At 58.4% G+C, this 12484-nt stretch overlaps 1 protein-coding gene across 1 annotated transcript in view; it reads right to left on the bottom strand.

The window, feature by feature from the left end:
* The window catches only part of MYO1C (myosin IC), a 38303-nt gene that overhangs the window by 10207 nt on the left and 15612 nt on the right, over window positions 1-12484 (bottom strand). The window contains 14 exon segments of the mRNA XM_070735546.1: window positions 107-191; window positions 403-471; window positions 567-643; window positions 721-767; window positions 770-836; window positions 1048-1165; window positions 1488-1593; window positions 1668-1748; window positions 1833-1879; window positions 1984-2078; window positions 4203-4294; window positions 7627-7707; window positions 7847-7952; window positions 8236-8321. Coding sequence (XP_070591647.1) covers window positions 107-191; window positions 403-471; window positions 567-643; window positions 721-767; window positions 770-836; window positions 1048-1165; window positions 1488-1593; window positions 1668-1748; window positions 1833-1879; window positions 1984-2078; window positions 4203-4294; window positions 7627-7707; window positions 7847-7952; window positions 8236-8321 — 1157 coding nt within the window.

Below are 12484 nucleotides of genomic sequence, written 5' to 3'. Positions count from 1 at the left end.
ATAATAAAACAGGGGCTATAAAACCTGCTTGAGACCGCCCCCCCCCCCCTTCTCCAGCCCTTCCCTCAAGCGGGCAGGGTCTCCTGCAGCAAACTTTCACACCTACCGCCGGATGACCTGCACCGCCCACTTCTTCTTGGCAGCCTCCCGGCGTCCCAGAGTGCCCCGCCACCAGGCCTGGATAGTGACCGCTGCACAAGGGGAGAGGGAGAAACAAAGGCTGAGGGGGGGGCACGCCTGCTTCCGCCCCCCCTCGTGGTCCCAGAGCAGCCCACGAGGCCCATCCGGGGGGTGGGAGAGCCCACAAGGCCCAGTCCGGCCACCCCTTCCAAGGCCAAGCTGGGCACAAGGTCTGGCTACCGCGCTCTGCCCCACCAGCTACTGGAAGGGCTGCCCGCCTACCTGAACGCTTCATCCGGAGGAATTTCTTTCGCCGATAGAAGCCTCGCCAAGCAGCCTGGATTGTTGTGGCTTAAATGGGGAGGGGGGGAAAGATGGGGGTCAGGCCAAGCGAAGAGCGTGGCCGGGTCAGCCTGACCCACCCTCAAACGCCCCAAGGGACCTACCGATGCTTTGCTTGCGAACCTCCAGGGATTCTTCGGTCGCAAAGAGCGTCTTGGGGAAGCGAATGAATATTTTTGTCCTGGAAATAAACACATCTGTGAAAGGGAGAAGAGCCCCCCCCCTTCGCTTCCGCAGTTGCCCCGGTCCCACCGTTACCTGCCCAGCTTGTACTCTTCCTGCTTGACGCCCAGGTGTTTCAAACAGGGCTGCCACGCCCATCCTGAGGCCTCCCGTTCCAAGTGGGCCAGGTTTCAGGGCAGAGGGGCTTGTACCTGGTCAGAGGGGAAAGGGGAGGGAGGGAAAGAGTGGGTCCCAAACGCCCGCTGCACAGACGGCCGCTGGAGAGGCTCGGGGGGGGGGCGGCACAGGCGCAAGAGTGGGGGAGAGGCCGGGCAGCCAATGAAGACCCCTGCGTTCCTATATACTCGACCGGGACCCACCCACGGGGGGCCCTGTCCAAATACACCTGTCTCGGCACCCCACCTCTGCAGGAAAACCTCGTATTTCCGCCGATACGCAAAACCAGCCCTGCGCACTCTCAGGTTCTCCATCAGGCCCAGGTACTTCACTTGGTGCCGGATCAAAACTTCATCAAAATTGCCTGGGAAAATAGGGGGTGGTCCTTGGAGCCCAGAGCCCGTCCCAGGGGGACAGCTGCCCTCCTTCCCCCCCCACCTGTCCAGAATGGGGACTGGGCAGCCGGGCGCCAGCTCCAGCCGTGCTTCGGGCCCTGGTGGACCAAGAGCCCCTGAGGAAGCGGACGCCAGCGGGCATGACGAAAGGGGAGACCAGCGGGGGAGCCCCCCCCCCAGGAGCGGCCGTCTTCAGCCTGGGCGCCAACCCACAGTGCTGGGAATGGAGGGAGGGAGGGCTGGGGGCCCCTGCTGAAACCCCCCCCCCCCGATACACACACACACACCTACCGGCCTGCTTGGCGTGATTGGGCTTGATGCAGCGGATGTAGGAGGGTTCTTTGGACATGAGGATCTCCATCAGCTTCAAGAGGCTGTTCTTAAACTGGGTCACGGCCTGGGAGGGGCCAGAGAAGCGGGCTGAGTGCCCCACTCAAAGGGGGGAGGCAGGGGGACATGGACAAGCCTTACCGTCTCGGGCCTCTTCTTGTCGGTCAGCTCCGTCCTGTCGAAGCACTGGGTGACGATGGGGTTCTCCGAGTCGCACATCGCCTGCAGGGGCAGCAAACGAGGCCATTGGAGAGTGCGTCTTTCGGGGGGGCGGAGTGGGGAGGGGGCCTGTCCGGCCAGGCTTACCTCCTTGAGGTTCCGGAAGAGCAGGTCGTTGTTCTTGTCCAGGAACCCTGGGGGGGGGGGGAGTGGGGGAGGCCAGAAAGACACAAGGTGAGCAGCAGGAAGACACACACAGGCCCTGGTGGAGGGGGGGTCCGAGGGGGCCGGGACTGACCTGCAACGCTGTAGGTGACCTCCCCGGCATAGTGCAGCAGGCGGAACTCTTCCCGCCCCAACGACTTCCGGGTCTTGGCATCGGCCAGCTTGTGCCTGCGGAAGGGAAAGCACCACCGGGGGGGGGGTGTCAGTCGAGGCCCCGAGGGGTGAGGGGCAAAGGGGGGGCAACGATAGGGGCAAGGGGCCCTGGAGGTCTTCTAGTCCAACCCTCCACACCAGTCAGGGCAAAGCTTTTTCTTTACGTTTTGGTTGCGCACCAAAAGTGTATGTGGGTGCTCACCCGCGAGAACACAAGCGAGTGACAGCACCCACAAGGTCCCCCTGCACATGAGCGCATGAATCCCCGCGCACGCGCACTTTCCCACCATCCGGAATGCCGGCCCGTGCGCCTCTTACCGCAGCTGACAGGGGAGATCTGCCGCCACTAGGCGCAAAGGAGTTTCCATTGTCCCCCCCCCGCCCCCCCCAAAGCCCGAGGCTTCTTCCCTCCCCAGAGCAGCTGCCAGCAGGCTGGGCAGAAACCTCGCCCGCTCTGGCACTGACACCCGCCACCCGCCTGCTCCGGGGAAGGAAGAGACGTGGCCGAATCAGCCCCCAGGTCCCTCCCGGGGGGGCCTCCCTGCGCATCAGCCAGGGGCACCAAAAGCGCTTCCCCGCCACCTGCGTGTGGTTGCCGGCTCTGCACACACATCCACACACACACCACCAAGACCAACAAAAGGCTGCTACTCGGGGCCACCGGCCGCTACCTGGGCGCAGAGGGGGGGGGAGAGCTGGTAAGGGTGTGCAGGGGGAGGGGAAGCGCTTTCCGAGCCCCCAACTCATCCATGCAGAGAACGGCTGGTCTCGAAAGGAAGAATAACAGCCGAATTGGGTGGGACTCTCCCCAGCCAGGGGCCTCCAAACGGGTCTCCATGTGTAGCCCCCCACCCCCACAAGGGGCCCTTCCCCCGATCTCCTCTGGGCGCCCCCCACTTTCCTGCACGAAGGCACTGGGGCCGGGCAAAGCGCTCTTCAACCTCCTCTGCGCCAAGTAGCGGCCTGCGGCCCCGAATAGCAGCGTCTCATTGGTTCTGGGGTGTGTGTGTGTGTGTGAGGGGAAGCGCTTTTCGAGCCCCCACCCAGTCCGTGCAGGAAAGAGGGGCACTCGGAAGAGGTTGGAGGAAGGGCTCCTGGGGGGGGAGGCAATCCTGGGGAAGTTCAGTGGGGGGGCCACGTAGGGAGAGGCCACGTTCGGAGGGACTTGGGGGAGGGGAGTCCATGGCTGTGCGTTCGGAACTTTTTCTCCGGCTGCCACGGGGTGTGTGGGGGGGGGGGCGGAGAGAGCTTCTGCCGGCTACCAGGAAAATAACGGGGAGGATCCCAAGCATGGCCGCGCGCTCGCACGACACACACACGGGCAGTGTGCCATGCGCCAGCAGGAGAAGCTCCGAATGTGCCGCCTGGCCCGGAACCCTCTCCACTGCATCATTTCCCTCCGTTTCCCCCACCACCACTGCCACCTCGGCAGCCGGGGAAGCGACAAAGGAGGCCATGCTGGGATCCTCCCCGGTGGGAATCACAGGTGGATTCCAGCAGAGGGGATCCCAGGCCAGGCCGAGCAGCATTCAGAGCTTCCCCGGCTGCCGAGATCACCTCCCTGGAGCACGCAGGTACAATGCGCGGTGGTTCTTCCGGTTTCTGGCAGCCCCATGCGCATAAAAGCCAGCTGGCCGGCGCACCAGGTCCCGGAAGAGAAAGGGGCGATGGCCGCGCGTGCCCGGAAAAATAGCCACTTCCATCACGGCTCCGTCCCATTTCGGACAAACGGCCGTCCAATCTTGCCTTAAAAACTTCCTGTGTTGGAGAATTCACAACTTCTGGAGGCAAGCTGTTCCACCGGTCATCTTCCTGCCAAAGGCTTTGGGTTCTTTGGGGAGTGCCCCCTCCCCTCTGAGGTTCCCAGGGTTACAGGAGGAAAGACAGCCGCTCGCCAGCTGGCCTGGGACTTGGGGGGGTGGGGGTCAGATGGGGGGAGTGCCTTCCGGAATGGGCCATGCTCTCAAGCTCCTATTCAGGCTGTTTCATTTTAACACTTTTTGTGTAACGTCCGTCTTTGAATCTGTCAGCTGTGACAGGCAGCAACCCAAGCCCAGCCGCGAAAGAGCCCCCTTGGGTCTGAAAACAGTGCCACCCCCTCCTCTTCCTGTGGGGAGGGGGGGTCTCCTCTGAACTCACGTGAGGAAATGAGGGTGGCTCTTGATGGTCTCCTCAAGCTTCTCCAGAAAGGTCATGTCCGTGGCATCCCCAGGCCGCAGGCACTCCTCGTCCTGCAGACAAAGCCCATTGAGGAGGAGGAGGAGGAAGAGCAGGAGGAAAGAGAAAGAGGAGAAGGAAGAGGAGGAGCAGGAGGAGGAAGAGGAGCAGGAGGAGGAGCAGGAGGAAGAAAAGGGGGAGGAGGAAGAGAGAGGAGAAAGATGATGAGGAGGAGCAGGAGGAGCAGGAGGAGGAGGAGCAGGAGGAAGAGGAGGAGAGAGGAGAAAGATGAGGAGGAGGAGGAGGAGCAGGAGCAGGAGGAAGAGGAGGAGAGAGGAGAAAGATGAGGAGGAGGAGGAACAGGAGGAGGAGCAGGAGGAAGAGGAGGAGGAGGAGGAGGAGCAGGAGGAGAGAGGAGAAAGATGAGGAGGAGGAGGAACAGGAGGAGGAGCAGGAGGAAGATGAGGAGGAGGAGGAGGAGCAGGAGGAAGAGGAGGAGAGAGGAGAAAGATGAGGAGGAGGAGGAACAGGAGGAGGAGCAGGAGGAAGAGGAGGAGGAGCAGGAGGAGGAGCAGGAGGAGAGAGGAGAAAGATGAGGAGGAGGAGGAGGAGCAGGAGGAAGAGGAAGAAGAGGAGGAGGAGGAGAGAGAAGAAAGATGAGGAGGAGGAGGAGCAGGAGGAAGAGGAAGAGCAGGAGGAGAGAGGAGAAAGATGAGGAGGAGGAGGAGGAGGAGCAGGAGGAAGAGGAAGAAGAGGAGCAGGAGGAGGAGAGAGAAGAAAGATGAGCAGGAGCAGGAGCAGGAGGAAGAGGAAGAGGAGGAAGAGGAGCAGGAGAGAGGAGAAAGATGATGAGGAGGAGGAGCAGGAGGAAGAGGAAGAGGAGGAGAGAGGAGAAAGATGAGGAGGAGGAACAGGAGGAGGAGCAGGAGGAAGAGGAGGAGCAGGAGGAGAGATGAGAAAGATGAGGAGGAGGAGCAGGAGCAGGAGGAAGAGGAGCAGGAGAGAGGAGAAAGATGAGGAGGAGGAGCAGGAGGAAGAGGAAGAGGAGGAAGAGGAGGAGCAGGAGGAGAGAGGAGAAAGATGAGGAGGAGCAGGAGGAGGAGCAGGAGGAAGAGGAAGAGGAGGAGCAGGAGGAGAGAGGAGAAAGATGAGGAGGAAGAGGAAGAGGAGCAGAAGGAGGAAGAAGAGGAGCAGGAGGAGAGAGGAGAAAGAGGAGGAGGAAGAGGAGAGGAGCAGGAAGAAGAGGAGGAAGAGGAGCAGGAGGAGAGAGGAGGAAGAGGAGGAGGAGGAGGAGCAGGAGGAAGAGGAAGAGGAGCAGGAGGAGAGAGGAGAAAGATGAGGAGGAGGAGGAGGAGGAGGAAGAGGAAGAAGAGGAGCAGGAGGAGAGAGAAGAAAGATGAGCAGGAGCAGGAGCAGGAGGAAGAGGAAGAGGAGGAAGAGGAGCAGGAGAGAGGAGAAAGATGAGGAGGAGGAGGAGCAGGAGGAAGAGGAAGAGGAGGAGAGAGGAGAAAGATGAGGAGGAGGAACAGGAGGAGGAGCAGGAGGAAGAGGAGGAGCAGGAGGAGAGATGAGAAAGATGAGGAGGAGGAGCAGGAGCAGGAGGAAGAGGAGCAGGAGAGAGGAGAAAGATGAGGAGGAGGAGCAGGAGGAAGAGGAAGAGGAGGAGCAGGAGGAGAGAGGAGAAAGATGAGGAGGAGCAGGAGGAGGAGCAGGAGGAAGAGGAAGAGGAGGAGCAGGAGGAGAGAGGAGAAAGATGAGGAAGAGGAAGAGGAGCAGAAGGAGGAAGAAGAGGAGCAGGAGGAGAGAGGAGAAAGAGGAGGAAGAGGAGAGGAGCAGGAAGAAGAGGAGGAAGAGGAGCAGGAGGAGAGAGGAGGAAGAGGAGGAGGAGGAGCAGAAGGAGGAAGAAGAGGAGCAGGAGGAGAGAGGAGAAAGATGAGGAGGAAGAGGAGGAGGAGGAAGAGGAGAGGAGGAGAAAGATGAGGAGGAGGAGCAGGTGGAGGAGCAGGAGGAAGAGGAAGAGCAGGAGGAAGAGGAGGAGAGAGGAGAAAGATGAGGAGAAGGAGCAGGAGGAGGAGGAAGAGCAGGAGGAAGAGGAAGAGGAGCAGGAGGAAAGAAGAGAAAGGAGGAGCAGGAGCAAGAGTAAGAGGAGGAGCAGGAGGAGAGGGGAGAAAGATGAGGAGGAGCAGGAGGAAGAGGAGAGGAGAAAGATGAGGAGGAGGAGCAGGAGGAGGAGCAGGAGGAGAGAGGAGAAAGATGAGGAGGAAGAGGAAGAGGAGCAGGAAGTGGAGGAGGAGAGAGGAGAAAGATGAGGAGGAGCAGGAGGAGCAGGAGGAAGAGGAAGAGGAGGAGAGGAGAAAGAGGAGGAGGAGCAGGAGGAGGAGGAAGAGCAGGAGGAAGAGGAAGAGGAGGAGCAGGAGGAGGAGAAAGATGAGGAGGAAGAGGAAGAGGAGAGGAGCAGAAGGAGGAAGAGCAGGAGGAAGAGGAGGAGCAGGAGGAGAGAGGAGGAAGATGAGGAGGAAGAGGAAGAGGAGCAGGAAGGAGGAGCAGGAGGAAGAGGAAGAGGAGGAGGAAGAGGAGAGAGGAGAAAGAGGAGGAGGAGCAGGAGAAGGAAGAGGAGGAGAGAGGAGAAAGATGAGGAGGAAGAGGAGGAGCAGGAGGAGAAAGAGGAGGAGGAAGAGGAGAGGAGCAGTAGGAGGAAGAGCAGGAGGAAGAGGAGGAGCAGGAGGAGAGAGGAGAAAGATGAGGAGGAAGAGGAAGAGGAGCAGGAAGGAGGAGCAGGAGGAAGAGGAAGAGGAGGAGGAGAGAGGAGAAAGAGGAGGAGCAGGAGGAGGAAGAGGAGAGAGGAGAAAGATGAGGAGGAAGAGGAAGAGGAGCAGGAGAAAGATGAGGAGGAAGAGGAAGAGGAGAGAGGAGAAAGAGGAGCAGGAGGAGCAGGAGGAGAGAGGAGAAAGAGGAGGAGGAAGAGGAGCAGGAAGGAGGAGCAGGAGGAAGAGGAAGAGGAGGAGAGAGGAGAAAGAGGAGGAGAAGGAGCAGGAGGAGAGAGGAGAAAGAGGAGGAGGAAGAGGAGGAGGAGCAGAAGGAGGAAGAGGAGCAGGAGGAAGAGCAGGAAGGAGGAGCAGGAGGAGCAAGAGGAGGAGGGGGGGTCAGGGCGCCACCCTCTCAGCTGCTTTTGGCGTGAGCCGCCTGTGTTGGCAGAAGGCCAGAAGGGGCCCAGCTGCCCCACAACTCCCACCGGCCCTCTGCCCAGGCTCAGAAGTGGGCCTGGGGATGGGTGGGCCGACTCCCTCTCTCCGTGGGGCAGGTGGAAAGGCCCCCCGGGCGCAGGGGCTGGGCGGATTCACAGAGCCGAAAGGGGCCTTGTGGCCAGGCCGGCGTGGGCTGCCCAGGGGTCCTTTGGAGAACTTACCAGAATGGAGATGATGCCTTTGTACTTTTCCTCCACCAAGTCGCAGATGATCTTGTTGTTGAAGAACTGGACCGTCTCCCACTGCCGTTTCCCCAAGAGAGACCCCCTTCAGCACGGAGGCGGCGGGGCACCCCGCACGGCCACAGCCCCCCACCTGCCAGGTCTGCCCCACCTGGGCCCCGGAAAGGCCTCCAAAGCGGGGGGGGGAGGGGGCTCTCACCGCGATGCCCTCCGCTTCGTACTCCTCCTGCTCGGACTTCAGGGTGAGTTCTATGAAGAGCTGCTGCAGCTTCTCGTTACAATAATTGATGCAGAATTGCTCAAAGCTGCCAGGAAGCAGAGGGCGCATCAGGGGGGGGGGGCAGATCCAAGGGAGCCGCCCCTTGACTGTCGGGGGTGGGTGGGGGAATCCCAGTCACACACACACACACACACACACATACTCCCCAAGCCCCTTGAGCAGCACAGGATCCTCGGAAAGTGGGCTGCGGGCTCTGCAAAGCGGCCAGGGAGCCCCCAGGGGGGAGGGGGAGAACAGCCCCGGCCTGTCAGTCAGAGCCCTGGATGGGCTGCCACTCCAGCTGCCAAAGGGGAGGCCAGGAAACTCACCTGTTGTGCTGGAAAACCTCGAATCCGTAAATGTCCAGCAGTCCCAGCACAGTGGAGCTTTTCCTCCAGCCGAGGGTCTCCGTCTCCTAGGAAAGGGGGGAGAGAGAATAAAGAGGGAGGGGGAAAGCGGCCCCTCTTCCCTTCTCAGGACTGGCCTGCAAAAGGGGCCCTCTGGGGGGGGTAAGGTCCAATTTCCCTTACTGCCGGTCCTGTGGGCGTGGCAGGGAAAGCCACTGCAATCTCTCCATCCGCCCCCCCCACTCCATATTGCAAAATCACCATTCTCGCCCCACTAGGGGCCACAGCCAGAGGTGGGGTTTGCCGGTTCTTCAAACTACCCAAAATTTCCGTTACTGGTTCTCCAGGACCCCCAAAGCAGAGCCCTGAGCCCAGCGCTTCCCCCTCCCCTCCAGCGGGCCTTGCTCGACGGACCCCGCGGCTCGTGACAGGGGACGTGGTAACAGGTCCTGGGTCAGCGCTCCAAATGGCACCCAAGAAATAAATCCAAGGCTGGGCCTTCTTCAAAGTCCCAACTGGGTTACAGGGCCATGTTGGCTCAACTGGAGAAACCGGAATCTAAAGTCATGACAATGGCCTTGTCCACTTCATCATGTGTCACCAGATCAAACTCTTCCCAGACAGATGGACAAGTACAGGCCCCAGTCACCTCAACTGCCACGTTGTCAGTCGACTCTGTTTTCCAATCGGAGTAGAGGTCCGCCCGGAGCTGAGCGACTTTATCAGTGAAAAACGTGTTAAAATCCTCGGCACTGCTCTGCAAGAGCTCCCCAGCTCCCCCCTGGTTAAGAAGGGACCGGGTCACCCTAAACAGAGCGGCCAGGTGAGATTCCGCTGATGCAATCAAGGCGGCATGATACGCGCATCTTGCCGCCTTGAGCGCCACTTTGTAAGTCTTAATGTGAGCTCTTACAAGTGTTTGATCGGATTCAGATCTACTCTTCCTCCATCGCTTCTCCAGACGTCTCGTCTGGCGTTCCAACTCCCGGAGCTCCTCGTTGAACCATGGAGCTCTACGGGGTCTAGTGCCACGGAGAGGTCGCAGTGGCACAATCCGGTCAAGAGCCTCCGCTGCAGCCTTGTTCCAGGCCTCAGCAAGAGACTCTGCCGAACTGTGGACGAGTGTATCTGGAATAATCCCAAGCGCCGTCTGAAAGCCCTCTGGGTCCATCAGGTGCCCGGGGCGGAACCACCTAGTCGGTTCCGCCTCCCTACGAAGAAGGATTGGAGCCAGGAAGTCGAGCCGCAGTAAAAAATGGTCTGACCATGACAAAGGCAACACTTCTAAGCCCCTTAGTCTCAGACCATTACTCAATTGCTCAGAGAGGAATACCATGTCGGGAGCGTGCCCCCCCTCGTGAGTCGGACTCTGTACTACTTGAGTCATGTCCATGGCTGTCATGGTGGCCATGAACTCCTGCACTAGCCCAGAGGTTTCACCGAGCGACAGTAGGTTAAAGTCCCCCAAGACAATATGTTTGGGGAACCCCACTGCCAGCCCGGCTACCTCCTCGAGCAGCACAGGCAGGGCTGTTGACACGCAGCCGAGAGGCAGCCACGTGTGCAACAAGTCCAACTTCACCAGAAGGGACTCACAACCCGCAATCTCTGGAGCAATGAGTCTACGCCGGCAAAGGCTCTCCCTGGCTATAACAGTCACTCCTCCCCCCCTTCCCTGGGGTCGAGGCTGATGCCATACCCGAAACCCGGCTGGGCAAATTTCAGAGAGAGGAACCCCTCCCTCTGGGCCCAGCCAGGTTTCAGTGACACATGCCAGGTCGGCCTCCTCATCCAGGATCAAATCCCGGATGAGCAGAGCTTTATTTACCACCGACCTGGCATTGAGTAGCAACAGCCTGAGCCCAGGGCCAGAGTTGCACTCATCACCAGTACCCTGGGGTGAGCTCATGGAGCCGGAAGAAGCAATGACCCCTCCTTCCCCTGAAACGGCTAGCTCCATGGCTCCCACCTTATCGGCCTCTTCCCAGCAAGACCGGAATATTCCGACCCTCTGTCACCCCAGAGATAGTGGCCCCCTCCCCCTCCTGCCCCTCCAGTGTCAGGTGTGCCAAGTATTTCATTCATGCCATATACATTCATCTCATCCACCCCATAATCCCACCCACCCCCACCCATCCACCCCCATCCAATCTACCCCCTTCATTCCAATAGCCATAAAACATCCATCATTAAAAAACCTCCCAATAGTGATAAAAACTATAATTAATAGAATAAAATACAATTAATACAATTAATTAAAACACTAGTAAAATAATCCCCCTAAAATTAGCTAAAAAAAACAATAAATATAAAACATAAAAACATAGACAAAATAGCACAGAACAGCACATGAATGAGGGGGGTTGCATGACGTTGCAACTTGGGTTTTTTAGGTCAGTTTTATAATTGGGCTTAGAATAGTTTCTGTACTGTTGTGAGCTGCCCTGAGCCTTCGCAGAAGGGCGGCATATAAATCCAATTAGTAAAACAAAACAAAACAAAATAATGAAATAAATAAAAGTCTGCACTACTATTAACCTTCTCAATCGTTCCCTCACCCGCCTCCTCCCACTTGCGGCTGCATGGCTGCAACTCTGCTGTCACTCGCATCCTCCCGATTTATATTGACTGCTTCCTCATGTGATTTGACTGCGTATGTGCCCCCTCTGACGACCATTGGGGGTTGCACCTTATACACCTCCTCGACCTTATATGTCTCTTTCCTTTTCTGGACACTGAGAGGACAAATTCTTATTCTCCAGATGGCTAGCGATTTATTTATTTATTTATTTATTTATTTATTTATTTATTTTATTTATTTATTTTGTTATCGTTGGAAGGGGCCCTGTGGGTCACCTAGTGCGTCCAATCACACTTGGCCAAATAAGGAATTCCATTTATTCTATTCCATTCCATTCTTATTCCATTCCATTCCATTCTTATTCCATTCTTATTCCATTCCATTCTAATTCCTACTCCTGTTATCTATTCCATTATTTTTTTACCCAACCTTTGGAGGGTTGTTTGGTTTGGATGTCTGTGACTTCTCCATTTATTGTTCTTGCTAGTTAAATAAATGCACCGTCCCATTAAAACCTGTGAAAGCAGCACATAAAAACACAGCAGAGGAGAAAGCTACCTGGGCAGAGCCCGTCCCTGGGCGACAGAAGCCCCACCGGAGCCCTCCTGCCTGCCCTCCGTCCAGCACTTCCTGGCACACCTGCGGCTGGGCAGGACACCCGCCCCCCCCATATTCCCCCCCCCCTGCAGGCATGTCTGTTTTGTCAGGCGGGCAGGAAGGGGGGACGGAGAACCAAGAGAGGGCCCGGGAAAGGGTCTGCCTCGGCCAGAGTGTCAGCTGCCTAAGAAACCCCTTGGGGTGGGGGGGCTCACCCGGAAACCCCTGAAAAGGCCCGCCCCACCCCCACCCCAAGAAAGGGGACTTCAGAGAACGCCCCTCTGCGGGTGTGAGCCAGGCGAAGGCGTTTTCCCGTTCCAGGCCTCCTCCTTGCCTGATGGGCTTCCCCCCACTCCCCCCCCCCCGACTGGAAGCAAGGAAAGCCCTTGGGGGGTGGGGGGGTGGACAGACCTCACCCGCTCCCTGGAGGCCTTCCCTTGGCTGCCCACTATCTGTCTCCCCCCTTGCCAAATGAGGGTCTCCGTCTGAGCTCCTCCTCCTCAGGGGACGTCTGGCTCCGCCCCTCCCGTTCACCTCCCCCCCCCGGCTGCTGCTCTACTAGCCACCTGCAGGGGGCGCCCCTTGGCCTCCTAGCCTTGGCCTCCCAGCAGTAGCCTCTCTGGCAGGAGGAAGAGGCCACGCCTGCCCTGGCTGCTCCCCACCCCACCCCGTGGCTCAGGGTCGCCTCCTCATCAGGGAGAGGAAAGTCTGCTGCCCTCTGGAGGCTCCCTGCAGGATGGCGCTCTGCCCCCCCCCCCCACCTCTTCTAATCTCTGCACGTCAGAAAACCTGATTGCTTTATTTATTATTTACTCATTCGACTTCTCCGAAGACTCAGGGCAACTTTCAACATAGGAATAAATACAAAACATGGCAGGGTAGAAATCAAAGTTTAACATGGACCGAGTATAATAACATTTAAAATCCGTTCAGCATACCAAAACCATTCACTCGCATTCACACCCATCTCAGTCACAACACAGCAGGAGCAGAAGGGTCAACAGCCCCCAGCCTGCCCAGGGCAAAGGTGTGTTTTCAGCAACTTCCGAAGGG

The sequence above is a fragment of the Erythrolamprus reginae genome, chromosome 1 (assembly GCF_031021105.1).
Source record: "Erythrolamprus reginae isolate rEryReg1 chromosome 1, rEryReg1.hap1, whole genome shotgun sequence".
Taxonomy (NCBI): Eukaryota; Metazoa; Chordata; class Lepidosauria; order Squamata; family Dipsadidae; genus Erythrolamprus; species Erythrolamprus reginae.
The sequence above is the reverse complement of the archived record's forward strand: the minus strand, read 5'-3'. Positions and strand labels throughout refer to the sequence as shown.